The sequence below is a fragment of the Toxotes jaculatrix genome, chromosome 2 (genome assembly GCF_017976425.1).
Source record: "Toxotes jaculatrix isolate fToxJac2 chromosome 2, fToxJac2.pri, whole genome shotgun sequence".
NCBI lineage: Eukaryota > Metazoa > Chordata > Actinopteri > Toxotidae > Toxotes > Toxotes jaculatrix.
The window spans coordinates 9,962,053-9,987,734 of record NC_054395.1 but is presented as its reverse complement, the minus strand read 5'-3'; the positions used below and the strand labels follow the sequence as shown (position 1 = coordinate 9,987,734).

The 25,682-nt window shown below is 46.6% G+C and overlaps 1 protein-coding gene across 10 annotated transcripts; it reads right to left on the bottom strand.

Moving 5' to 3' along the window:
- Positions 1 to 483: 483 nt before the first annotated feature.
- On the bottom strand, positions 484 to 15,619 carry atp13a2 (ATPase cation transporting 13A2). 10 transcript variants are annotated; one of them, XM_041057814.1, is made up of 30 exons: positions 13,458 to 13,537; positions 13,226 to 13,284; positions 12,511 to 12,587; positions 11,932 to 12,099; positions 10,965 to 11,023; positions 10,789 to 10,855; positions 10,610 to 10,689; positions 10,268 to 10,345; positions 10,115 to 10,184; positions 9,824 to 9,958; positions 9,650 to 9,716; positions 8,047 to 8,178; positions 7,668 to 7,829; positions 7,439 to 7,549; positions 7,210 to 7,262; positions 6,884 to 7,072; positions 6,586 to 6,792; positions 5,769 to 5,879; positions 5,420 to 5,576; positions 5,151 to 5,262; positions 4,898 to 5,022; positions 4,603 to 4,781; positions 4,238 to 4,330; positions 4,008 to 4,087; positions 3,430 to 3,582; positions 3,223 to 3,319; positions 2,864 to 3,087; positions 2,542 to 2,693; positions 2,186 to 2,358; positions 484 to 1,125 (listed from the first exon to the last, which is right to left on the bottom strand). In XM_041057814.1, exons 3-30 carry the CDS (start codon positions 12,511 to 12,513, stop codon positions 958 to 960), a joined length of 3,405 nt encoding a protein of 1,134 aa, XP_040913748.1. In that variant the 5' UTR covers positions 12,514 to 12,587; positions 13,226 to 13,284; positions 13,458 to 13,537; the 3' UTR covers positions 484 to 957. The 10 variants fall into 10 exon arrangements, with proteins under 10 accessions (XP_040913748.1, XP_040913730.1, XP_040913739.1 ...); XM_041057796.1 differs by lacking the exons at positions 13,226 to 13,284; positions 13,458 to 13,537 and adding an exon at positions 15,504 to 15,619; XM_041057805.1 differs by lacking the exons at positions 13,226 to 13,284; positions 13,458 to 13,537 and adding an exon at positions 15,504 to 15,619 and having other exon boundaries at positions 7,216 to 7,262.
- Positions 15,620 to 25,682: the final 10,063 nt, after the last annotated feature.

The following is a 25,682-nucleotide window of genomic DNA, read 5'->3' as shown; positions in this document are numbered from 1 at the left end:
GGTTTTTGTCTTTTTGTCTTAACTGTTGGTGTCTTGGTCACAGTGTGAAATTGTAACACTTCCTTGTTCAGTAACCGATGGTTCACTCCTGAAATGGAACTTGTTGACTCAGCTGGATGTGAACCAGAGAGGTATCAACTACCTGGCTGTCCATTGTGCCCAGTAGATGCAATTAGTTTTTCACCTTTATTTGTTCAAACAGAAGAAGAAGAAGAGATCTCAATAAAGCCATATTCAGTGGTACACATCATCAGTAGATACGTTCTAATAATGGTTGAATTCAGCTTGTGCCTCCTGTATCACATCTTTACTTCCCGGTTGTTGATTTTATTACTGTAGTTCAGATATCTGTGGGAGAATTCACAGTACTGGTCAGAGATTTTAGTTCAGGAACTCTAGCAGCAGAGCAGGAGACAGACGGGTTTAGCCGAGCTCTGAGTGAGAACACAAACTGCCTGTAAATACTGATTTAATAAAATGATTTGCCAAAAAAAAAAAAAAAGTCATTTTCATGTTGTGATGCATGTTAATTAGTTTCATTGCAGTAGTTTTGCCATTGTACGCTTATGACAATTCTGTTTATCCAGAGTAACAACGGTTTCCAGTGTCACTGCTGAATTTTATATGAAATTAGATTCACCTCCGCTGTATTGGGAGGAGGTAGAAATTTCACAACCTTCATGAAAAAAGTATTTCCATGGTCGGATACTTCAAGAGGTAAGAGAAAAAATATATTTATGATTTGGTTAAAACATGCAAACCCACTAATGTATAAATAACTTGATAGGAAATATGAACATCTTTCAAGACATACCATAGTTTACATAAAAATAGTTTTTATTAATATAGGTAAACATGACTTTGCAGTGCTGATCAAGTTGTTAATGCAGCTCAGACATCAGCAGCATCGTTTGGCTCTTTTAACTGACAACTGTCCGGCAGAGGGGAAGGCCGGTGCTAGGACAGGCAAATGACTGTGTGATCTGCGGGGGACAGGGTTTGATTGAGGGGAGGCCATGACGGAGAGTCAGACAGAAGGACGTGCAGACGTTTATATTGTTTCTTGGACGGACGTTTTCCACGCAGTGACCGAAGACAGTTCAGGATACCCACGTCTATCAGCACCTGTATTTAAAAAAGAAAAAAGAAAAACACACCTCAACTGTAGAGTTAATAAGGGCTTTTAAGAATATACCACACTTTTTTCAGATTGTCCATTAAGTGTTTATCTATTAATGATGGAAACAGACAATTTTTTACAGCAGACACTTTGACTTGCTGCTGCCAGAAAAGCACAGTTGTTACTAACATCATAAACAATGACTGTGCTCTATTCAAGTGTCCCAGACAGTGAGCCAGTGTTTCATTTTCCAGTGTTATTTATTATTCATTCAATAATGGAGCCTCCTGAAACCCAGTGTTAGGCATGCTGGTTACTCAGATCTCCTGAAAAGGCTCTGGTCTCTGAGGGAGCCCTCAAAAGATCACAAGATTCTGCTCAGCTCAACTAATCTAACACTAATAGTGCAGAATCCGAGGCTGTTAACATACCTGAACATTAGGGTGTATCAAGACAACAAGCGACAAGAGTTTCAACAGTAAGAGGAGGTGGGGCAAGTGTAAGGAGGTGCGGTACCAAGCAGTGCTGGCATGAGGAAATCAGCCAGGGTGCCAAGTGTGAGACAAAGGCTGCCCTGGCAGCTGAACAGATGCTGCATGAACACTGAAATGATACTGAGCACCAATGGCACACATGACTCTGAACACCAGAAGTAGGTGCATCGCACAGCTCTATTTAAGCATAGAAGCAAAACCTACACAGGCTCCAACACCAGAGAGTGATTAAAGTCCAAAGTCTTTATAAGCTCAGACTTCTGAGGGTTGTACTGAACACTTGTACACACTGTGTATAAATAAGGCATGAGCAGGCTTGAGTAGAAATATTATGTCAAAATGATGAGTGAATATCCTGAGCACACAGGAGTGGTTAGAGAACTTACTATTGACATTTTTATACTTTTTCAGCCATGAAAACATGTCACCATTGAAGTCCATTGTAAATGACATTAACTCAAGATGACCAGAAGACTTTTGTCTTCATGATGGTGAATACATCTTTTATATCCTTCTCTCCAAGCAGTATAAAGTCTTCAAAGACAGATTTTATCTCGAGTATAACACCCACCTCCACGAAAAAACAAATGAGGAAGTTGAGAGCAGCCACAGCGATGAGAAGCATTTTGTATTCCATGTCAGAGAAGTCGTACAGCTGAAATATTCGGCACACAGCGGGCCCAGGATATAACACCAGCCAAGACATCAGGGAAAAGAGGATGACCAGCAGACAGAGGAAAATCACTGGAAATATAAGACGAGAGAAGAAAAAAATCACTTCTAAGTTCAGGCTCCTCAATCCATCATAAGTTTCAATTTTAATACATATATTTAATAAAGCTCCTAATGATGAACAGCCGACACATTCATGGGTCTGAATGCATCACCCTTCCTGCCCCAAAACCATCATCATTACTGATGACTCACCGTTGTAGTAGAGAGGCTTCTTGTGAGGGTAGCCCTTTGTGACCACCACCGCCATGATAATGTACTGGAAACCTGACAAGGCAAACACACTGGTGTTCTCCATGTTGGGCAGATTGGCTGTTCCAAACATTGTTGAATTAAGTGGAACGTACCTAAAATACAGGAGATGAAGTTTTACAGTGTGTTCAGGTCCATCAGGTGTAGATGAGACGCTGGTCTTTTCCTAAATCTGAGACACTGACTTTTTTTTGTGACTAAAAAACAAATACTAAACATTTCTTTAGGAAATTCTGATGGGAAAGCAGCTGTGTTTTTAACTGACCACTCCTGTGAGGTGGTGATGAGGAGCGCAGACACCTGGCCCAGGATGATCATGCCGGAGTGGATGAAGAGGCTGCCCAGGACGGGCAGGGCCAGCAGACTGGCTGGGGGTCTGCTGGGATGTAGCTGGTCACTGGGGCCCCCTTTTCCCATCACAATGGCCAGCAGTGTCACCAGAGCCATGTCACAGAACAGGAACTGCAAGTCAGCCACACCAGTCTTCACCTGGGCATATACACAAACATCAAGAAGTCACATTTGCTCTTCTGTTTTATCTTTGGTACAGACTTTGTCTTAAAGCTGACTGACTAACAGAAACCCAAATGGCTGAGCAGAGAAACATGCTCCACTGCCACTCACAGTGTAAAGGATGAGGACGGAGCAGAACTGAATGAGGCTGTACAGGGCCATGTATCTGAAGAGACCGAAGGAGGTGACCAGAGAACATCTGCCCTCTCTGCAGAGACACAGGAGGAAAAATGTGTTATTATTTTGTTATGATACAGATGCTAAACCACAAACGGTTGGTTTTCAAAGATGTCATCCTCAAGCCACCCACTTCCTCACCTGATGAGCAGCGGCACACAGCTGATGTTTTCGGTTTTGGAAGTGAAGGGTGAAGCAACCGAAGCCTCGGCTTCAGACAGGGAAACCCCAACATCAGCAGCCCTCAGGGCCCCACAGTCATTGGCCCCGTCCCCACACATGCCCACCCGGTAGCTGCAGTAATATAAGAAGAGCATTACAAGTCAACTGATGGACATAATGCAGCATGGTTAATTCTACACGGTTTTCTGCAAAAAAAAAAAAAAAAACAAAACTCTAAATTAAAAACTAGAATCTCCTTTTTACAAAACTAGTCAGACTCTTTACTGTGGCACTCCAAACTGTGGTCAGGTGCATCCTGTTTGCTTTAATTATCCTGTGTCTACAACGGGACTGGAGTCCACCTGTGGCAAACTGAACTGACTGGTCATAGTTTAGAAAGACACACACCTGTGTATATAAGCTCCCACACATCCAGTACTGTGACTACAGGTTAACAAGGCTTTGATTTCCCCTAATGCTCAATTCTCTGTCTGTCTTTTGTTCTCAGTAAACTCTTGTGTTCTCATTCTTTACTTTGTGTGTCTTTGTGAACTCACTTCAGTTTTTGCAGCTCCTTCACCAGCTGGGTCTTCTGGTCCGGAGTCATGCGTGCAAATATTGTGGCTCGCATCAAAACCTGAAATAACAACATATCAAGAAAAGGTAGTTTAAGGCCTCTGAACCAAATTATGGTGTAATTTAATCGTTCTTCTTCTCAGCACTTGGTCAATACTTAGCAGGGACCATTGTCAGAATACTCCTGGTAGGATTACACAGCTGACATTACCTTTGGCAGATATTCAGGGAAGTAGTCACAAAGGGCAGCGAAAGACTTGCCATTAATAGCCAAGTGATAGCCAAAACCACCCTGGTACAGGCCCTAAGAGGAGAGGGGAAAATCGTCACTAACAGCAAGCAAAACTCAACCTGACAGTAGATAAATGTAGGCCATGATTGTGCTCTTATGTATGCTGCGGAGATAACTACTTAACTATTGAATATGACACAACCAAGCAGTACAAACCTGAATGTATCAATGTGTGTATGTGAGTAAGAATTCGCTTTTCTCTTCTTCCCTGATGTCTAAATATGTTGGCATGTGTTGACTTAAACAGTGTTCAAGCTGCAGTGTTGTGTCTGAGCAGGACCAACCCATGTGATGACCTCTATGGAGCACGGGCCAGCAGCTGTTGCTCCGTCTTCCAGGCTGAACCTCAGGGTTGGCATGGACTGGGCAGTGTGGGGGGTGGCATTGACGAATATCACCTTCTCATCAGATCCCACCATTCCACAGCTTTTTGCTACATTAACTGCTGTTAAAATGTTGTCACCTATGTGAAGAAGGTAATAAAGTAATAATCTTCAGTTTGAATAATCTGAATAACCTTCATCTAAAAGCAAATATTTAGATATAGACAGTTAGAATACAGTGAATAAAATCTCTCACCAGTGACCATGACGGTGCGAAGGTGTGCCAGTCTCAGGATGTTAATGACCTTGGCACTCTCTGGCTTCACCAAGTTCTTCATCATCAGAAAGCCCAGGAACTGCATGTCTTTCTCTACTTCCCCTCTGTGGACAGACACACAGCTGCATTAACACACAGAACTAGGTTTTGTAGCTTAAAAAAAACATACAAAAGTGTCTATGAAGGGGCTTTGGCGTCACAAAGAAATCGGAAATGCAGACTGGGTTCTCACCGTTCAATAGTCCTGAAGTCAGAATTACTATCTAAGGGTTTATAGGCAAGTGCAAGAACCCTGAGCCCTTCACTGGAGAAGCGGCGCAGTTTGCTGGAGAACTGTGCTGGCACTGTAAACAGAAAGCATCCCATTTCATACGAAGGTCAAGACACAAGGCAAAATTCACTTCTACTCTCTATCTACATTTGGGAAAGACTGTTTGTCATTGACAATAACTGATCTAATAACAAATGTTAACAAATTATTATTAATATTAAGTTTCTGACCCGTTTCTGCTCGGCAGAGGCTCGCCACCATCTCAGGGGATCCTTTGATGAAAGCCAGAGCCGAGCGACCCCCGTGGGCCACTGTGACCACGCTCATCCTCTGCAGGGCCGAGGAGAAGGGAAACCTCTGAACAATGGCCACCGCCTCGCTTGTGGACTGACATAAAAATGAAAGAGAAGAATAAGAGTTATGTGTAACTGAAAACACCAAACAGATATTGATTTTTTATGGCTCACAAGTTTTAAGAATTTCCAGAAAACAGTAAACAAAACAGAGATTACACTGCACAGGGCTTACACATAAGTCCCACTGATCAGTTTATGTGGGATGGATGACAGGGACACTCACAGTTCCTTGAGCCTGGAGCCGTTGAGCAGGAGGTCTCATAACAGCCAAAACTTTGTGGCCTCCAAACTCTGCATCCAGCACCTTCCCATCGCCCTCTGGCTCCTGGTGGGTCTGGACATTAGATATGATAAAAATGCATCATATCTAATGATGCATTTTTATCATGGAAATTCCTGTACATATCATGAATGAAAGAATGTACAAACAAGGAGTGGTTCTTGCAGTGCCCAGAGGTGTAAACAACAGGGAAACTTTAAATGCATTATTGTGTTTCAAAAGGAAAACGCCTAATGCCTTAGTTACAATTTGTAACATTTCTTCCCATTGACAGCTGATCAAGACCAAAGTGGAAGTTATGTTTTTCCATTTTTTTTGTGTACCACTGCATCAGTGTTTAGATTATGTGAGACTGCATAGAGAACAGTCGATTATTTCAAATTATGTAAGTTTTGGCATGTGTTTTCAAATCCTGATTTTCAGTGAACTGTGGGTCAAGCACAGCTGTGGGGCTATCCAACCAAGATACTGTTTATTGGAACTGACCGAAATGTGTTTATAACATCGACTATCCACAACTGACAAGTTCCCAAAAGGCACTAGCACTGACTGTCTGGTTAGATCCAAGGTCTTCGTGGTCACTCGGTCACTGATTCATTGATCTGATTTAATTCAAAATTTTAACCACTTCTTCAGGATTTTGTAAGTAAGTTAATAAAGTATCAAAAAAGTATTGTTTCACTGTAGGGTCAGTACCAAAAGTCTGGCCCTAGTTAAGTACTCCTTGAAGTAAATAATGATGAGCTTTATGCTATCATACCCAACCAGTGGAGTCGATCATCTTGAGCTCCAGAGGGTCTCCGAGGGGCTGACCTTGCAGCAGCATCACAGTGTGACAGCAGGCCAGGCCTGTGAGCATAGGCCCTGGGGGCAAGAGACTGGGGTCTGGGACCAGCTCTGAGAAACCAGCAGGTCGCCCCTCCATCACTCCCCACACATCCAGACCCTCCTCTGTCAGAGTTCCTGTCTGATAAAAACAAAAATACTCATGGCATACACAGGGGCCATGACTGTTCTTCAGGTACACGGTAAACTTCAATTGTCAGATTCATTCTCACCTTGTCAAAACAGAAGAGTGAGACCTTGCCGCAGATGTTGATGCGTGGTGGACTGATGCAGAAGACGCCCTGCTTCTTCAGCCTGCGCTGGGCGTAGATGGTGCCAGTGGTGATGGCAGCAGGCAGCGCTGGAGGCACTACAATGGTCACAATATCCAGGCTCCTGATCAGTAACTCCTTCCAAGTTGCCTGGACACACATCCAGTCACAAGTCATATGTAATCACATTATTTGTTGCTTTTGTCCAGTAAAAAAAGAATAATAATTTACTGTCAAATAAAGACAGGCCTGAAAATATTTTGTCTTTATAGTACATTGTAACTTACACTTACATTGGATCTGAAGAGGACTACAAAGCTGTAAATGGTGCCAATTAAAGCTGAAACAGAGAAGGACAATGTTGGAAAAAGATTATTAATGTTTAATAATTGTTTGGTTACTGGTCAATAGGCTTGAAAAACATAATTTGAGAAATTCAGCAGTAGAGTTGCTTATCGTTTTACTTGCACATTTCATTACAGACAAAATAAGTCAGGTTGCAGTTAAAGCTCTTACCGACAAAACCCAGGATGAGCAGGAACTTGATAGCATCTTGGTAGAAGCGGAAGTTGATTGGCTGAGGATACATAATGGAGCTGACCAGGTTACCTTTGGCTGTGAAAAACCCTGGAGACGACAAATAAGCCAGAGAACTGGTTTGACTTGGAGAACAGTTGGAAACTCGTAAAGTTGCCCTGTGAATTTTCCTTGTAAACAACATGTTGTCATCAGTTGCTCTGCTCACCAGTGCTTGTGACCACGGCAACAGCACCGCTACCTCCCGGTCCTCCCCCCTTGGCCTGAATGAGCTGGGTACCACAGAAGAGAGTGTGTCTACGCTGAGTCTCTGAGCTGTACTTCCCCTCACCAGCTGGCAGTGGGGTTTTCAGCACCGGGACACTTTCACCTGCAATAATGAGAACAGGTTCATACCCTCATACACTGTTACCAGCGGGGTTTTTGTTTTTTTTTTTTTTTTGCCACATTTACTGTTTTTTTCACTGGTCAACAATGTTAGAGCGTTCTAACTTAAATCCCAAATACAAAGTGAACTCTTATAGCTGAGGTTATAAAATATGACAAATGGTGCCTGGTGCTGGTGGTATTGAGGTTTGATGATTCACCTGTGAGCATGCTCTCGTTGATCAGACACTCCCCCGCCAGCAGGGCAGCATCGCAGGGCAGCAGCAGACCTTCCTGAGGGATGATGAGACAGTCGCCAGGGACCAGCTCCTTCGAGCTCACACGCTCCTCCGCTGAGAGACACACAACACAGTCCACACAACATTCAGTTTTGTTGTACAGAGTTCTGGGTTTAATACAGAATCACTGGACCGAAGCAGTCTGGTTTTAGTAGGTCCAACAAAACAAAATTACCTCCTGATTCATTTTGAAACAAAGAAGTTGACAGAAGTTACAAGACACATGTAAGCATTCGGCTTCAGGCACAAAAGCTACAATTTCAATTCTATTTCTTGGTTCAAAATTTGAATTTCTGTTTTTTTAGGTGAATTCTTCTTAAAATAAGCATTGAATTCTTCCTGCAACTTAACAAAAAAAATTTTACTTGCCTCGTGACCACAATTTGTCATCCCACATTCTTCTCCACATGTACTGTTACTTATTGAAAGCTCCTCCTCACAGTGTGGCAATAAGAGCATTGTCATTTTAACAGCTCTCATTTTCATAGCTGCTGAATGATGTACAGTAGCTAAATAGTCAGGTAGAACACACCAGTGTGTTCAGTTCAGTTGGGTTCTGCCTTGAGGGAGGAACTGTCACACAGCTTAAAGTTGCCCTGTGGAGGGTTTTTTTTTTTTGTAAACAAAGCTTCTGTTTACATTCAGTGTTGCCTACCAAAACCCATGAAATGGGAAAAAAAAAATCCTTCCTCTGAAAATATTTGCAAAGCCAGTTCTGTGAAAGTTTCAAACCCTACATTGTTTACATCCATGTTTACTTTGCTTGTTGCCCTTTTCTGTAAAAACTGAAAAGGCCTCAAACAAAACTGGAATGCACTTGTAACAACAGTGCCCCATAATGCTCCAGGGGTCTAAAACTCCAAATGTCACCTTTAATGACAAGAACTGTCTTTGCTATATTTTATATGCAACTTATAGGCCAGTTGCACAAATTATCTTTGGTACTTCTACTGACCATGGTCATTTTGTTGCACCCATGGTTTAGCCTGTTTTAAAGGGAACCATGTAGAACTGTCAACTCTAGTGCCCCTAGGGAGGACGAAGGATGTGATACACGCTCAGTTGCAGTTTATTAGACACACCCATTTAAAGCTAATTCACTCTAATACAACAATGCTGCAATGAATGCTACATTCATGAAGGTTATCATGCTCAGCTTTTGTTGTAAGAGAGGTGCTGATAAAGTTCTCCTTTCACTATTTTTATTCTAACCCTAACCTAACCTACTATTTTGGATTTTCTGTCCTGAGGAAAAAGGAACAGAAACGTCAAGAGAGCAGGTCAACTATTATTGTCTACCATCTAAAACATCACCTGGGTTGTTATGTTAAACGCTGCTCTCACCCTGCCTTGGTCCTTTAACAGGCTAAAACTCCTTCTGTGCCAAAAGTCTTTAGATCTTAATTTCTTAAATATTTCTGCCACTTTCCTGCCTTCAGATGAAACACATTACTGCAGGACTCATGTTCATCCAAAGTGAAGAAAATTACTCTAAATATCAATCAAATGAATAAACTAAACTCACCTCCTGAGTTTCTGCGTACTGTAACATCTGTGACCAGCTGGGCCATGTTGTGAAGAGTGATGCTTTGCTGTGGAGTAAGGTCACATAAGGTTCACATACTGGGATTTACATTAAGATCCAGAGTTAAACATATCATAAATGATAATCAGATTAAGTCTCCCACCACAGACTCACCTTGCGCGTTTCATAAAGAGAGATGCCGATAGAGAAAATGGAGAAAACTAAAATACATATGGCGTACAAATAATAATCATCAATCATCCACAGGGTGACGCTTAAGAATTGGAACACATAGAATGGGTTGAGGATCTAAAGAAGCAGACAGAGAGAGAGTGAGACAAAAGGAAGGTTCATTTTAATAGTTTACCTGGTATTTGAATTAAATATTACTTCAAACCACAGCAACATAAAAAATAAATAAATAAATAAACCTGAGGGAGCATTAGTCTGTGATTTCCGTCTCACCTCCTCAAACAGCAGTTTCATATAAGACTTCACAGGCACGTCAATGACGTTGGGCCCATAAATGCGTCTCCTGCAAGAATTCATGTCACAATTTTACTCAGCAGCTGAGATTACAGAATCAGCTCATTTCTCCATCAATGCATCCTCTCCTACCTCAAGCTCTGCTCTAGGTGACTCAGGCCCTTTTGGAGACCATACAGGTCCTTGCAGGTCCAGTCCTCACTGAGGACACTATAAACAAAGAAGGACGTGTTCAATATTGTTGAGAAAAACAAACAAAAAGCCATAATGTCACGCACACATAATTCAAAAGTTTTTGTTTTATGGTTATTTTATTGGATTGAATTGTCTTGAAAATGGTCAATGTCAAGTCACTGAGTATCAGGACAAACTAGTACTGTGTTAAGAGTGATTTATACCCAGATATACAGGATGAACCTAGCTGTTCAGGGCTAAATGAAATCCTATAGGTTTCTGGATTTCCTGTTTCAATACCTAACACGACAGAAAGCTCCCTTCCTGTCCAGCCAGACGTAGCGCAGCCCTTCAAACAGGTAGTAGCGCAGCAATGTTTTCTGTAACATGATAGAGGTCACTTTCAGTATGGGAAAGAAGATCATGCAGCACATTATTCTGAAAAAAATAAAACACTCAACTGTTCCCTTCTTCCTTACCTCCTCCTTGTACAGCTGAACTGTATCTCTCCATTCAGAGACCTCCAGCTCTCCCAACAACTCCAAGCTGAAAGGAAAAAACTAAATGAACAAGAGTTTCAACAGTTTCTCAGACATGTGCATAGAGATGAAAGGCTAAAGATGATGCTGTCAGAGGATGGAGACATGGAACTGACCTGCCATCCTCCATCTCCTCTGTAAGGACGTCCACGACATGCTGCTGGCCAGAAACGTCCTGAAGGTGAAGATAATATAAACACATCTGTGATTGTGGGAAACGACGCACTGACCAGCCAACACAGGAAGCATCTGATGCTGTGTATCAGAGGACAATACAAAAGACTGCCACAGACACTGTCCCCTTTTCCATCAGGCACTAACAACACTATGCTGTGTAATCAAATGTCATGAGGGAGCGCTAACTGATATAAAGCAAAGTATAAAATCAAGGTATAGATATACTTAGCTCACCTGCTTTGGAGGTGGCGGTTTGCAGATATGAAAACTGAGTAAACAGGAATACTTTAATCAACAGTTCTACCCAGTGTATATGAATGTGAATCAAACAGATGGTAGGCAGCGTGGATGATAAATACTAGTCAGAAAATGGTGAAACAAGAGGAAGTATGCACTGCAACCTGACTGATAGGCATTTTGAAGGCAAACATTTTAAACTGAAGCTGGTAATTGCTAAGATTTTGCTCCGATGTATATGAAAATTACAAGTGCACTGTGTTTTGTGTGTTATTTCATACCAGAGTGAAAATAATCTGTCACAGCATTTTGGACATCAAGGGACACAGAGGCTCATTCATTTCTTTCAAGGTTAGAGCAGTACTTTAAATGAAGATACTATTCACCCATAATTGAACATAATACTAATATACAGACCAGACTGAGAAACTAACATTTCAGTGCAGGTTTTATAATAGCTATTACAACTCAATCTAATACCTTAGGACCAGGCCAGTTTTAAACCATTATGAGCCTGAGTGCAGTCCTGAACATTAACGGATAAAGTGGGACAAAGTGACTTGCAGGTCAGGAACAATTCTTGCAATGCCAAGAGAAATCCAGTTTCAGTAATAACGACAGGTGCCAAGCAGCTTTTAAATCTAAGCAGGGACTATTTCATTCTCTCACTCTTATTAGCAGAATATCTGCCAAAGCCGGAGGGCAGGAGCAGCAGCGGGCGAGGACACCAAGCCGCGGGCGCCAGTGAAACACAATCAGGAGGAGACCCAAGGACAGCACGGCACCCAGACGACATAACCACACCCGCCAGCGCACCCACTTGTACCCCTGAACATCCTGGTGGTGCAAAGGATTGAGACAACCCATTCAGATTCAAATACAGAGTTAAGCAGAGGCTCATTTCCATTAAGTTGGTTAGCTTATCAGCATCCATATTACATAAAGTCAGTCAAAAGCCTGACTGTGACAGTCTGCTTTCGACAGCGGTACCTGGAATAAATGAGAGATTGTTGAAAACCACTGCTTCCTCTATGTCTGTAAATATAACAAGTTAATACCTACTTCTCTAAATTATACATTTACAGGTGTCAGTGGAAGTACACACCATATCAAGCAAGGGCACTACCACAACTGCTGCAGCCTGTCCATCTGTCAACTAAGATTCTTTACTTGTATTGCTACAATAGACATAAGTTGCCAAACTTGTGGCCATTGTCGATTTAGCAGAAACACTGTGGTGGTTCTTACCATGTGTGAGTCAGGACTGAGCAGGGGGTCTCGTGGACTGGGTGAGGGGAGTCCGCTCTGCGGCTCCACCACACTACCTACAAAACACGTTGAAGTGCTGTTAACACAAACAGTTCCTCTGCTGCAACATTTACGTGAATGGATCAGCACAACACACACCCTTTAAGTCAATATTAATAAAGCACACAGGGCTAAACTATAGTTTGGTCCGTGTTGCATACACACATTTTAGGTGACATGGTTTAAATCACATCTCTTTTATGAACTTTGGAGGTGAAGGACTAAAACATGTCTGTACTTAAACTTTAAGGCTGTCTTTAAACAGCACTACAGTCGTAGTCTGGGTCAGTATGGTTAAAACAGTGGTTATGGATACGCAACTGAATTTCGTTATGTGTCTTCAGTTTAAGTAATTCCTCTGCAAAAAGCCCCAGAATAATTCTAGTGGAAAAAAAGAGGACACAAAACAAACACAGCCAAAGTTTACGAAAATATGCGAGATAATAGGAGATTCCAGAGTTACCATAAACACGGTAATAAGGTCAGTGAACACACCTGAGTACCACGGACACACTTTGAGCCCCTATGAAAACATTAACTTTTAAACACTACAGCGGAGAGTAAAACGTCCCATAAAGTATTATTCGTTTACTTTAAACCACAGCAAACGCCATTTAAGTACTAGCATACAATAAACAATAGGAGATAAAAATACCGTAAGTGCTGTAAAGTGAGTTGTTTGTTGACCGAATGCTCGCTTCCGCTTCCAAAGCCCTTTAAAAACATCGACACAAATCCAACTTCATTCATTCATTCTGAAACGTTTTAAGGAAGTAGCCGAGCTTACCGTCAACTCGAGACCAGGTGTCTATATAAAGAAGTATATTTCCCGAAATGAAGAGCTAACAGAGAGGCTGAATGTCAGCGCTGCTGCCGCTGTGACTCACCTCTGAGTCCTGCTGCTGCTCGTTCCTTTCTTCCTTTCACCTGCGCGCGGTGCTTCGAGCGTCTGACACCTGACTTACCAGACCTTGTATAACCGGCCTCTGAGACTCGAGCCACCAGAGGCGGATTCTGACGACGAATAAACCCAGTTGTGTATTACACAACTGTTGCTATGACTGCGGACTGGAGTTGGGAAACGGAAGCCATGGGAAACGTTGAGACGAAGATGATCGGTGATGCCATATATCCATGTGCATGGATATGACAACCCCAACAACCTGATCAGAAAAGCACCCACCTCAACACAGTTCGATAAATCATCAATAAATATTTGATAGTTTTACTCCCCCTTGGCACCCACAGCCTTATCAGAGTCACCAAACAAAAACATTTAAACAATGAGTTAAACATCAAGTTATCATTAATGTAATATTTTCCTCATGATAAGAGATTGTAGTTGTGTTGCGGATACCATAACATACCGTATGTTAATACGTTTTGTTTGTGTCCCTTGGCTCATAACCTACTTGTAGTTCTTGAACGCTACACAGAGCGAGAGACACACAACAGAATCTACACTCTGCACAAGAAGCAAAAGAAATGAGTCATCCGTTTTGCCATTATGCACATGATTGTAGCAGAAATCATGTGAAGGTTTACTGAGGCTGGGTTATTTTGCCAAATCACATGTTTTTCTTGTTTTAACTAGGCCAATCACTACCAAAAGTAGAATACAAAAAAGTCTGAAGTCACACCCCATTGGTTTATGAGTTTACAGTCATTCGCCATGATTTGGATTGTGAGTTCAGAGACACGTCTACCTGACAATAAGCTACCCAACTGCAGCCAGTGTTTTCTTGAGTGGTGTTGAATTACAGCTGGTTTCAAGTAACCAGTTCATGCTCATACCTCACCTAAATAGACTGTCTCAACACCCACAGGAATTCCAGTCATCTGAAAGTCATCATTATGTCCCATTTAAACCAACCCTGCCCCAGGTATCAATCAATAACTCTGCTCAAAGTGCCCACCTGGAGGAAAAGAGGGCTTCAGACAAGTCAGATGTGAATATTATAATCCTGCCCTGTCAAATGAACCTTGACCAACCCTAAGAAAGTCCAGGCTTTCAGTTTCATCTTCAACCACACAGTAACACCGAGCAAACCCTCTGAAAAGTCAGAAAAGGGAAATGGGAATTCACACATAAGCAGACGGGCAAAAGACGGTCATCTGAGCCAAGAATGCAAAAAAAAAAAAAGAAGAAAAGAAAGAAAAAAAACCCCACCAGCTTCATCTACTGATACAGTACTATTACTAATGGGTCACATGACTGTGTAATGTGAAAGGTTACTGATGAACCCAAAGAGAATTATCACCAGTTTCCTTTGCCTGTATGGAGCATTTTAGGATCTTTCAACTAATTGTTTTGGTTTTACAGCCTGTAACGTTACTGATTTTAGTTCAGTCTCTCCACTCACATCAGTGTCAGTTCCAGCAGCAGCAGGTAGCTGTTTTAATTGTATTTAAATCAGTTACTGTACGTTTAAACATGCAACCTAAAACATTTAATACCAATGCATTTAGTTTTTTTTTTTTATATTTATGTTTTTCTGTAAAGCAAGTGAAACCTTTAAACTAAAGCAGTTTCGTCCTGATTTAAAATCCAAAAGGAGAGGACATTCTAATAAACAGTCTAGTAAACTGAATGCTTCTGAATGACTCTGATCAAAATAACTTACTGTAGATTATTTTAGTTAGAATAAGATCTTAGATACTATAGTGAAGTAACCTTTTTCTCTACACTACTACTACTACTACTAGTGGAGCTCGTTGAGTTTGTTTTACCGAAGAAAAGAGGAACTGGTATGTTTTGTATTACTCGGTCAGGTGTTAGTATAAAAATCTGTCAGTCAGTCCACATTTGTCAGCACACATTTGTCGCCCCTGGCTGGTTTAAGCTAACGGTTAGCAAACACATCTGTGTAGCTTTAACGTTATTCTCAGCTCTCTAGGTGAACGGCTGGTTAATAGCGTTCAAACACGCTTACCACGCCTGTCCATCCTCTGGTCACGATGACAGCCTCCACATTGCCTTATACTCTACATTATGAGCTGTTAAGCCTGAAACTCTTCTGAAACAACAGTTTGCAGCTCCAGCCACAAATTACACCGTTCTACGGGAAGTCGCGTAGTCCAAAAAAGTCACAACGCTGCCCACGCGTGGAAAGATCGTTAGATTATAAAATAAAATATGCTATAAAGTAAAAATATATATACAAATATATATTTAAAAATAAATTTTAAAAAATTATAAAAATTATACAAAAAATTTGTCTAATCAACCAAAAATTTCACGGCCCCGAGATCGTTCGATGACATCATAAGTGATCAAAGGCGCTGACGCAACAAAGCACGGGTTTGCTTATTCGATGACGTCACGATGCCGTTGTACAGGAGCTTATAAAATCAGAACTGCAGTCTGGACACTGCCAGAAGGGCACCGCCTACAACACCGAGGACCCACAGAACACCAAAGAGGAGCAGACCCCAGGACGAAAGAGCAGCAGAAGGACACCGCCAGCAGGACAGCGCCCACAACACGACCAAAGAGGAGCAGCAGGACAGCGCCCACAACACGACCAAAGAGGAGCAGCAGGACACCGCCCACAACACGAGCAGGACACCGCCAGCAGGACAGCGCCCACAACATGACCAAAGAAGAGCAGAAGGACTCCGCCAGCAGGACATCGCCCACAACACGACCAAAGAGGAGCAACAGGACACCTCCAGCAGGACACCGCCCACAACACGACCAAAGAGGAGCAACAGGACACCGCCAGCAGGACACTGGAGACCCCAGGACCAAAGAGGAGCAGCAGGCACAGTAAAATAAGTATTTTTTATTTGTATTTTATTTATGACATTTATGTTTTTTTAGGTTCATAGGAAATAGGACACACTTCAGCGACTACAACACCAAAGACCCAGCAAAGACAAGCAGGACCTCTGGAGCAGCAGGACACCGCCCCCAACACCAAAGACCCCAGGATCAGGACACCTTCTACAACACAGAGGTCTTCAACATCGGGTCTTCAACGCCTACAACACAGAAGACCCCAGGGGTGGTGGTAGGTGGTGTCCTGGTCCTTGTAGGCGGTGTCCTGGTCCAGATGATCCTGGGGTCAGCGAGGAGCTGGACACACCACCTACAACACCGAAGACTCCAGGACCAGCGAGCAGCAGGACACCACCAGAAGAACACCACCTACAACACGACCAAAGAGGAGGAGGACACCTCCAGCAGGACACCACCCACAACACGACCAAAGAAGAGCAGCAGGACACTGGAGACCCCAGGACCAAAGAGGAGCAAAAGGCGCAGTAAAATAAGTATTTGTATTTTATTTATGACATATCTGACATTTATGTTTTTTAAGGTTCATAGGAAATAGGACACACTTCAGCGCCTACAACACCAAAGACCCACCGAAGACCAAAGAGGAGCAGCAGGACACCGCCCACAGCACCGAAGACCCCAGGATCAGGACACCTTCTACAACACAAAGGTCTTCAACACCGGGTCTTCAACGCCTACAACACAGAAGACCCCAGGGGTGGTGGTAGGTGGTGTCCTGGTCCTTGTAGGCGGTGTCCTGGTCCAGACACTGCCTACAAGGTAGGTGGTGTCCTGCTCCTTGTAGGCGGTGTCCTGGTCCAGATGATCCTGGGGTCAGCGAGGAGCTGGACACACCACCTACAACACCGAAGACTCCAGGACCAGCGAGCAGCAGGACACCACCAGAAGGACACCACCTACAACACGACCAAAGAGGAGGAGGACACCGCCAGCAGGACATCGCCCACAACACGAGCAAAGAGGAGCAACAGGTCACCTCCAGCAGGACACCGCCCACAACACGACCAAAGAAGAGCAGCAGGACACTGGAGACCACCTACAATACTGAAGACTTCAGGACCAGTGAGCAGCAGGACACCGCCCACAGCACCGAAGACCCCAGGATCAGGACACCTTCTACAACACAGAGGTCTTCAACACCGGGTCTTCAACGCCTACAACACCGAAGACCCCAGGGGTGGTGGTAGGTGGTGTCCTGGTCCTTGTAGGCGGTGTCCTGGTCCAGACACTGCCTACAAGGTAGGTGGTGTCCTGCTCCTTGTAGGCGGTGTCCTGGTCCAGATGATCCTGGGGTCAGCGAGGAGCTGGACACACCACCTACAACACCGAAGACTCCAGGACCAGCGAGCAGCAGGACACCACCAGAAGGACACCACCTACAACACGATCAAAGAGGAGGAGGACACCGCCAGCAGGACATTGCCCACAACACGACCAAAGAGGAGCAACAGGTCACCTCCAGCAGGACACCGCCCACAACACGACCAAAGAAGAGCAGCAGGACACTGGAGACCCCAGGACCAAAGAGGAGCAACAGGCGAGTAAAATAAGTATTTGTATTTGTATTTTATTTATGACATATCTGACATTTATGTTTTTTTAAGGTTCATAGGAAATAGAACACACTTCAGCGCCTACAACACCAAAGACCCACCAAAGACCCCAGGATCAGGACACCTTCTACAACACAGAGGTCTTCAACGCCTACAACACAGAAGACCCCAGGGGTGGTGGTAGGTGGTGTCCTGGTCCTTGTAGGCGGTGTCCTGGTCCAGATGATCCTGGGGTCAGTGAGGAGCTGGACTGACCACCTACAATACTGAAGACTCCAGGACCAGTGAGCAGCAGGACACCGCCCACAGCACCGAAGACCCCAGGATCAGGACACCTTCTACAACACAGAGGTCTTCAACACCGGGTCTTCAACGCCTACAACACCGAAGACCCCAGGGGTGGTGGTAGGTGGTGTCCTGGTCCTTGTAGGTGGTGTCCTGGTCCAGACACTGCCTACAAGGTAGGTGGTGTCCTGCTCCTTGTAGGCGGTGTCCTGGTCCAGATGATCCTGGGGTCAGCGAGGAGCTGGACACACCACCTACAACACCGAAGACTCCAGGACCAGCGAGCAGCAGGACACCACCAGAAGGACACCACCTACAACACGACCAAAGAGGAGGAGGACACCGCCAGCAGGACATCGCCCACAACACGACCAAAGAGGAGCAATAGGACACCTCCAGCAGGACACCGCCCAGAACACGACCAAAGAAGAGCAGCAGGACACCGCCAGCAGGGCACTGGAGACCCCAGGACCAAAGAGGGGCAACAGGCACAGTAAAATAAGTATTTGTATTTTATTTATGACATATCTGACATTTATGTTTTTTAAGGTTCATAGGAAATAGGACATACTTCAGCGCCTACAACACCAAAAACCCACAAAAAAGCAAAGAGGAGCAGCAGGACACCGCCCACAACACCGAAGACCCCAGGATCAGGACACCTTCTACAACACAGAGGTCTTCAACACCGGGTCTTCAACACCGAAGACCCCAGGGGTGGTGGTAGGTGGTGTCCTGGTCCTTGTAGGCGGTGTCCTGGTCCAGATGATCCTGGGGTCAGTGAGGAGCTGGACTGACCACCTACAATACTGAAGACTCCAGGACCAGTGAGCAGCAGGACACCGCCCACAGCACCGAAGACCCCAGGATCAGGACACCTTCTACAACACAGAGGTCTTCAACATCGGGTCTTCAACGCCTACAACACCGAAGACCCCAGGGGTGGTGGTAGGTGGTGTCCTGGTCCTTGTAGGCGGTGTCCTGGTCCAGACACTGCCTACAAGGTAGGTGGTGTCCTGCTCCTTGTAGGCGGTGTCCTGGTCCAGATGATCCTGGGGTCAGCGAGGAGCTGGACACACCACCTACAACACCGAAGACTCCAGGACCAGCGAGCAGCAGGACACCACCAGAAGGACACCACCTACAACACGATCAAAGAGGAGGAGGACACCGCCAGCAGGACATCGCCCACAACACGAGCAAAGAGGAGCAACAGGTCACCTCCAGCAGGACACCGCCCACAACATGACCAAAGAGGAGCAACAGGCACAGTAAAATAAGTATTTGTATTTTATTTATGACATATCTGACATTTATGTTTTTTAAGGTTCATAGGAAATAGGACATACTTCAGCGCCTACAACACCAAAAACCCACAAAAAAGCAAAGAGGAGCAGCAGGACACCGCCCACAACACCGAAGACCCCAGGATCAGGACACCTTCTACAACACAGAGGTCTTCAACACCGGGTCTTCAACACCGAAGACCCCAGGGGTGGTGGTAGGTGGTGTCCTGGTCCTTGTAGGCGGTGTCCTGGTCCAGATGATCCTGGGGTCAGTGAGGAGCTGGACTGACCACCTACAATACTGAAGACTCCAGGACCAGTGAGCAGCAGGACACCGCCCACAGCACCGAAGACCCCAGGATCAGGACACCTTCTACAACACAGAGGTCTTCAACACCGGGTCTTCAACGCCTACAACACCGAAGACCCCAGGGGTGGTGGTAGGTGGTGTCCTGGTCCTTGTAGGCGGTGTCCTGGTCCAGACACTGCCTACAAGGTAGGTGGTGTCCTGCTCCTTGTAGGCGGTGTCCTGGTCCAGATGATCCTGGGGTCAGCGAGGAGCTGGACACACCACCTACAACACCGAAGACTCCAGGACCAGCGAGCAGCAGGACACCACCAGAAGGACACCACCTACAACACGACCAAAGAGGAGGAGGACACCGCCAGCAGGACATCGCCCACAACACGACCAAAGAGGAGCAATAGGACACCTCCAGCAGGACACCGCCCAGAACACGACCAAAGAAGAGCAGCAGGACACCGCCAGCAGGGCACTGGAGACCCCAGGACCAAAGAGGGGCAACAGGCACAGTAAAATAAGTATTTGTATTTTATTTATGACATATCTGACATTTATGTTTTTTAAGGTTCATAGGAAATAGGACATACTTCAGCGCCTACAACACCAAAGACCCACAAAAAACCAAAGAGGAGCAGCAGGACACCGCCCACAACACCGAAGACCCCAGGATCAGGACACCTTCTACAACACAGAGGTCTTCAACACCGGGTCTTCAACACCGAAGACCCCAGGGGTGGTGGTAGGTGGTGTCCTGGTCCTTGTAGGCGGTGTCCTGGTCCAGATGATCCTGGGGTCAGTGAGGAGCTGGACTGACCACCTACAATACTGAAGACTCCAGGACCAGTGAGCAGCAGGACACCGCCCACAGCACCGAAGACCCCAGGATCAGGACACCTTCTACAACACAGAGGTCTTCAACATCGGGTCTTCAACGCCTACAACACCGAAGACCCCAGGGGTGGTGGTAGGTGGTGTCCTGGTCCTTGTAGGCGGTGTCCTGGTCCAGACACTGCCTACAAGGTAGGTGGTGTCCTGCTCCTTGTAGGCGGTGTCCTGGTCCAGATGATCCTGGGGTCAGCGAGGAGCTGGACACACCACCTACAACACCGAAGACTCCAGGACCAGCGAGCAGCAGGACACCACCAGAAGGACACCACCTACAACACGATCAAAGAGGAGGAGGACACCGCCAGCAGGACATCGCCCACAACACGAGCAAAGAGGAGCAACAGGTCACCTCCAGCAGGACACCGCCCACAACATGACCAAAGAAGAGCAGCAGGACACTGGAGACCCCAGGACCAAAGAGGAGCAACAGGCGAAGTAAAATAAGTATTTGTATTTGTATTTTATTTATGACATATCTGACATTTATGTTTTTTTAAGGTTCATAGGAAATAGAACACACTTCAGCGCCTACAACACCAAAGACCCACCAAAGACCCCAGGATCAGGACACCTTCTACAACACAGAGGTCTTCAACGCCTACAACACAGAAGACCCCAGGGGTGGTGGTAGGTGGTGTCCTGGTCCTTGTAGGCGGTGTCCTGGTCCAGATGATCCTGGGGTCAGTGAGGAGCTGGACTGACCACCTACAATACTGAAGACTCCAGGACCAGTGAGCAGCAGGACACCGCCCACAGCACCGAAGACCCCAGGATCAGGACACCTTCTACAACACAGAGGTCTTCAACACCGGGTCTTCAACGCCTACAACACCGAAGACCCCAGGGGTGGTGGTAGGTGGTGTCCTGGTCCTTGTAGGTGGTGTCCTGGTCCAGACACTGCCTACAAGGTAGGTGGTGTCCTGCTCCTTGTAGGCGGTGTCCTGGTCCAGATGATCCTGGGGTCAGCGAGGAGCTGGACACACCACCTACAACACCGAAGACTCCAGGACCAGCGAGCAGCAGGACACCACCAGAAGGACACCACCTACAACACGACCAAAGAGGAGGAGGACACCGCCAGCAGGACATCGCCCACAACACGACCAAAGAGGAGCAATAGGACACCTCCAGCAGGACACCGCCCAGAACACGACCAAAGAAGAGCAGCAGGACACCGCCAGCAGGGCACTGGAGACCCCAGGACCAAAGAGGGGCAACAGGCACAGTAAAATAAGTATTTGTATTTGTATTTTATTTATGACATATCTGACATTTATGTTTTTTAAGGTTCATAGGAAATAGGACATACTTCAGCGCCTACAACACCAAAGACCCACAAAAAACCAAAGAGGAGCAGCAGGACACCGCCCACAACACCGAAGACCCCAGGATCAGGACACCTTCTACAACACAGAGGTCTTCAACACCGGGTCTTCAACGCCTACAACACCGAAGACCTCAGGGGTGGTGGTAGGTGGTGTCCTGGTCCTTGTAGGCGGTGTCCTGGTCCAGACACTGCCTACAAGGTAGGTGGTGTCCTGCTCCTTGTAGGCGGTGTCCTGGTCCAGATGATCCTGGGGTCAGCGAGGAGCTGGACACACCACCTACAACACCGAAGACTCCTGGACCAGCGAGCAGCAGGACACCACCAGAAGGACACCACCTACAACACGACCAAAGAGGAGGAGGACACCGCCAGCAGGACATCGCCCACAACACGACCAAAGAGGAGCAATAGGACACCTCCAGCAGGACACCGCCCAGAACACGACCAAAGAAGAGCAGCAGGACACCGCCAGCAGGGCACTGGAGACCCCAGGACCAAAGAGGGGCAACAGGCACAGTAAAATAAGTATTTGTATTTTATTTATGACATATCTGACATTTATGTTTTTTAAGGTTCATAGGAAATAGGACATACTTCAGCGCCTACAACACCAAAGACCCACAAAAAACCAAAGAGGAGCAGCAGGACACCGCCCACAACACCGAAGACCCCAGGATCAGGACACCTTCTACAACACAGAGGTCTTCAACACCGGGTCTTCAACACCGAAGACCCCAGGGGTGGTGGTAGGTGGTGTCCTGGTCCTTGTAGGCGGTGTCCTGGTCCAGATGATCCTGGGGTCAGTGAGGAGCTGGACTGACCACCTACAATACTGAAGACTCCAGGACCAGTGAGCAGCAGGACACCGCCCACAGCACCGAAGACCCCAGGATCAGGACACCTTCTACAACACAGAGGTCTTCAACATCGGGTCTTCAACGCCTACAACACCGAAGACCCCAGGGGTGGTGGTAGGTGGTGTCCTGGTCCTTGTAGGCGGTGTCCTGGTCCAGACACTGCCTACAAGGTAGGTGGTGTCCTGCTCCTTGTAGGCGGTGTCCTGGTCCAGATGATCCTGGGGTCAGCGAGGAGCTGGACACACCACCTACAACACCGAAGACTCCAGGACCAGCAAGCAGCAGGACACCACCAGAAGGACACCGCCTACAACACGATCAAAGAGGAGGAGGACACCGCCAGCAGGACATCGCCCACAACACGAGCAAAGAGGAGCAACAGGTCACCTCCAGCAGGACACCGCCCACAACATGACCAAAGAGGAGCAACAGGCACAGTAAAATAAGTATTTGTATTTTATTTATGACATATCTGACATTTATGTTTTTTAAGGTTCATAGGAAATAGGACATACTTCAGCGCCTACAACACCAAAAACCCACAAAAAAGCAAAGAGGAGCAGCAGGACACCGCCCACAACACCGAAGACCCCAGGATCAGGACACCTTCTACAACACAGAGGTCTTCAACACCGGGTCTTCAACACCGAAGACCCCAGGGGTGGTGGTAGGTGGTGTCCTGGTCCTTGTAGGCGGTGTCCTGGTCCAGATGATCCTGGGGTCAGTGAGGAGCTGGACTGACCACCTACAATACTGAAGACTCCAGGACCAGTGAGCAGCAGGACACCGCCCACAGCACCGAAGACCCCAGGATCAGGACACCTTCTACAACACAGAGGTCTTCAACACCGGGTCTTCAACGCCTACAACACCGAAGACCCCAGGGGTGGTGGTAGGTGGTGTCCTGGTCCTTGTAGGCGGTGTCCTGGTCCAGACACTGCCTACAAGGTAGGTGGTGTCCTGCTCCTTGTAGGCGGTGTCCTGGTCCAGATGATCCTGGGGTCAGCGAGGAGCTGGACACACCACCTACAACACCGAAGACTCCAGGACCAGCGAGCAGCAGGACACCACCAGAAGGACACCACCTACAACACGACCAAAGAGGAGGAGGACACCGCCAGCAGGACATCGCCCACAACACGACCAAAGAGGAGCAATAGGACACCTCCAGCAGGACACCGCCCAGAACACGACCAAAGAAGAGCAGCAGGACACCGCCAGCAGGGCACTGGAGACCCCAGGACCAAAGAGGGGCAACAGGCACAGTAAAATAAGTATTTGTATTTTATTTATGACATATCTGACATTTATGTTTTTTAAGGTTCATAGGAAATAGGACATACTTCAGCGCCTACAACACCAAAGACCCACAAAAAACCAAAGAGGAGCAGCAGGACACCGCCCACAACACCGAAGACCCCAGGATCAGGACACCTTCTACAACACAGAGGTCTTCAACACCGGGTCTTCAACACCGAAGACCCCAGGGGTGGTGGTAGGTGGTGTCCTGGTCCTTGTAGGCGGTGTCCTGGTCCAGATGATCCTGGGGTCAGTGAGGAGCTGGACTGACCACCTCCAATACTGAAGACTCCAGGACCAGTGAGCAGCAGGACACCGCCCACAGCACCGAAGACCCCAGGATCAGGACACCTTCTACAACACAGAGGTCTTCAACATCGGGTCTTCAACGCCTACAACACCGAAGACCCCAGGGGTGGTGGTAGGTGGTGTCCTGGTCCTTGTAGGCGGTGTCCTGGTCCAGACACTGCCTACAAGGTAGGTGGTGTCCTGCTCCTTGTAGGCGGTGTCCTGGTCCAGATGATCCTGGGGTCAGCGAGGAGCTGGACACACCACCTACAACACCGAAGACTCCAGGACCAGCGAGCAGCAGGACACCACCAGAAGGACACCACCTACAACACGATCAAAGAGGAGGAGGACACCGCCAGCAGGACATCGCCCACAACACGAGCAAAGAGGAGCAACAGGTCACCTCCAGCAGGACACCGCCCACAACATGACCAAAGAAGAGCAGCAGGACACTGGAGACCCCAGGACCAAAGAGGAGCAACAGGCGAAGTAAAATAAGTATTTGTATTTGTATTTTATTTATGACATATCTGACATTTATGTTTTTTTAAGGTTCATAGGAAATAGAACACACTTCAGCGCCTACAACACCAAAGACCCACCAAAGACCCCAGGATCAGGACACCTTCTACAACACAGAGGTCTTCAACGCCTACAACACAGAAGACCCCAGGGGTGGTGGTAGGTGGTGTCCTGGTCCTTGTAGGCGGTGTCCTGGTCCAGATGATCCTGGGGTCAGTGAGGAGCTGGACTGACCACCTACAATACTGAAGACTCCAGGACCAGTGAGCAGCAGGACACCGCCCACAGCACCGAAGACCCCAGGATCAGGACACCTTCTACAACACAGAGGTCTTCAACACCGGGTCTTCAACGCCTACAACACCGAAGACCCCAGGGGTGGTGGTAGGTGGTGTCCTGGTCCTTGTAGGCGGTGTCCTGGTCCAGACACTGCCTACAAGGTAGGTGGTGTCCTGCTCCTTGTAGGCGGTGTCCTGGTCCAGATGATCCTGGGGTCAGCGAGGAGCTGGACACACCACCTACAACACCGAAGACTCCAGGACCAGCGAGCAGCAGGACACCACCAGAAGGACACCACCTACAACACGACCAAAGAGGAGGAGGACACCGCCAGCAGGACATCGCCCACAACACGACCAAAGAGGAGCAATAGGACACCTCCAGCAGGACACCGCCCAGAACACGACCAAAGAAGAGCA

Coding starts and splice junctions, on each gene's coding strand:
- atp13a2 (XM_041057796.1), bottom strand. Junction 5,880..6,585: donor TGATCGACTCCACTGGTTGG/GTATGATAGCAT, acceptor TCTAATGTCCAG/ACCCACCAGGAGCCAGAGGG. Junction 3,320..3,429: donor TGTGTGCCGCTGCTCATCAG/GTGAGGAAGTGG, acceptor GTGTCTCTGCAG/AGAGGGCAGATGTTCTCTGG.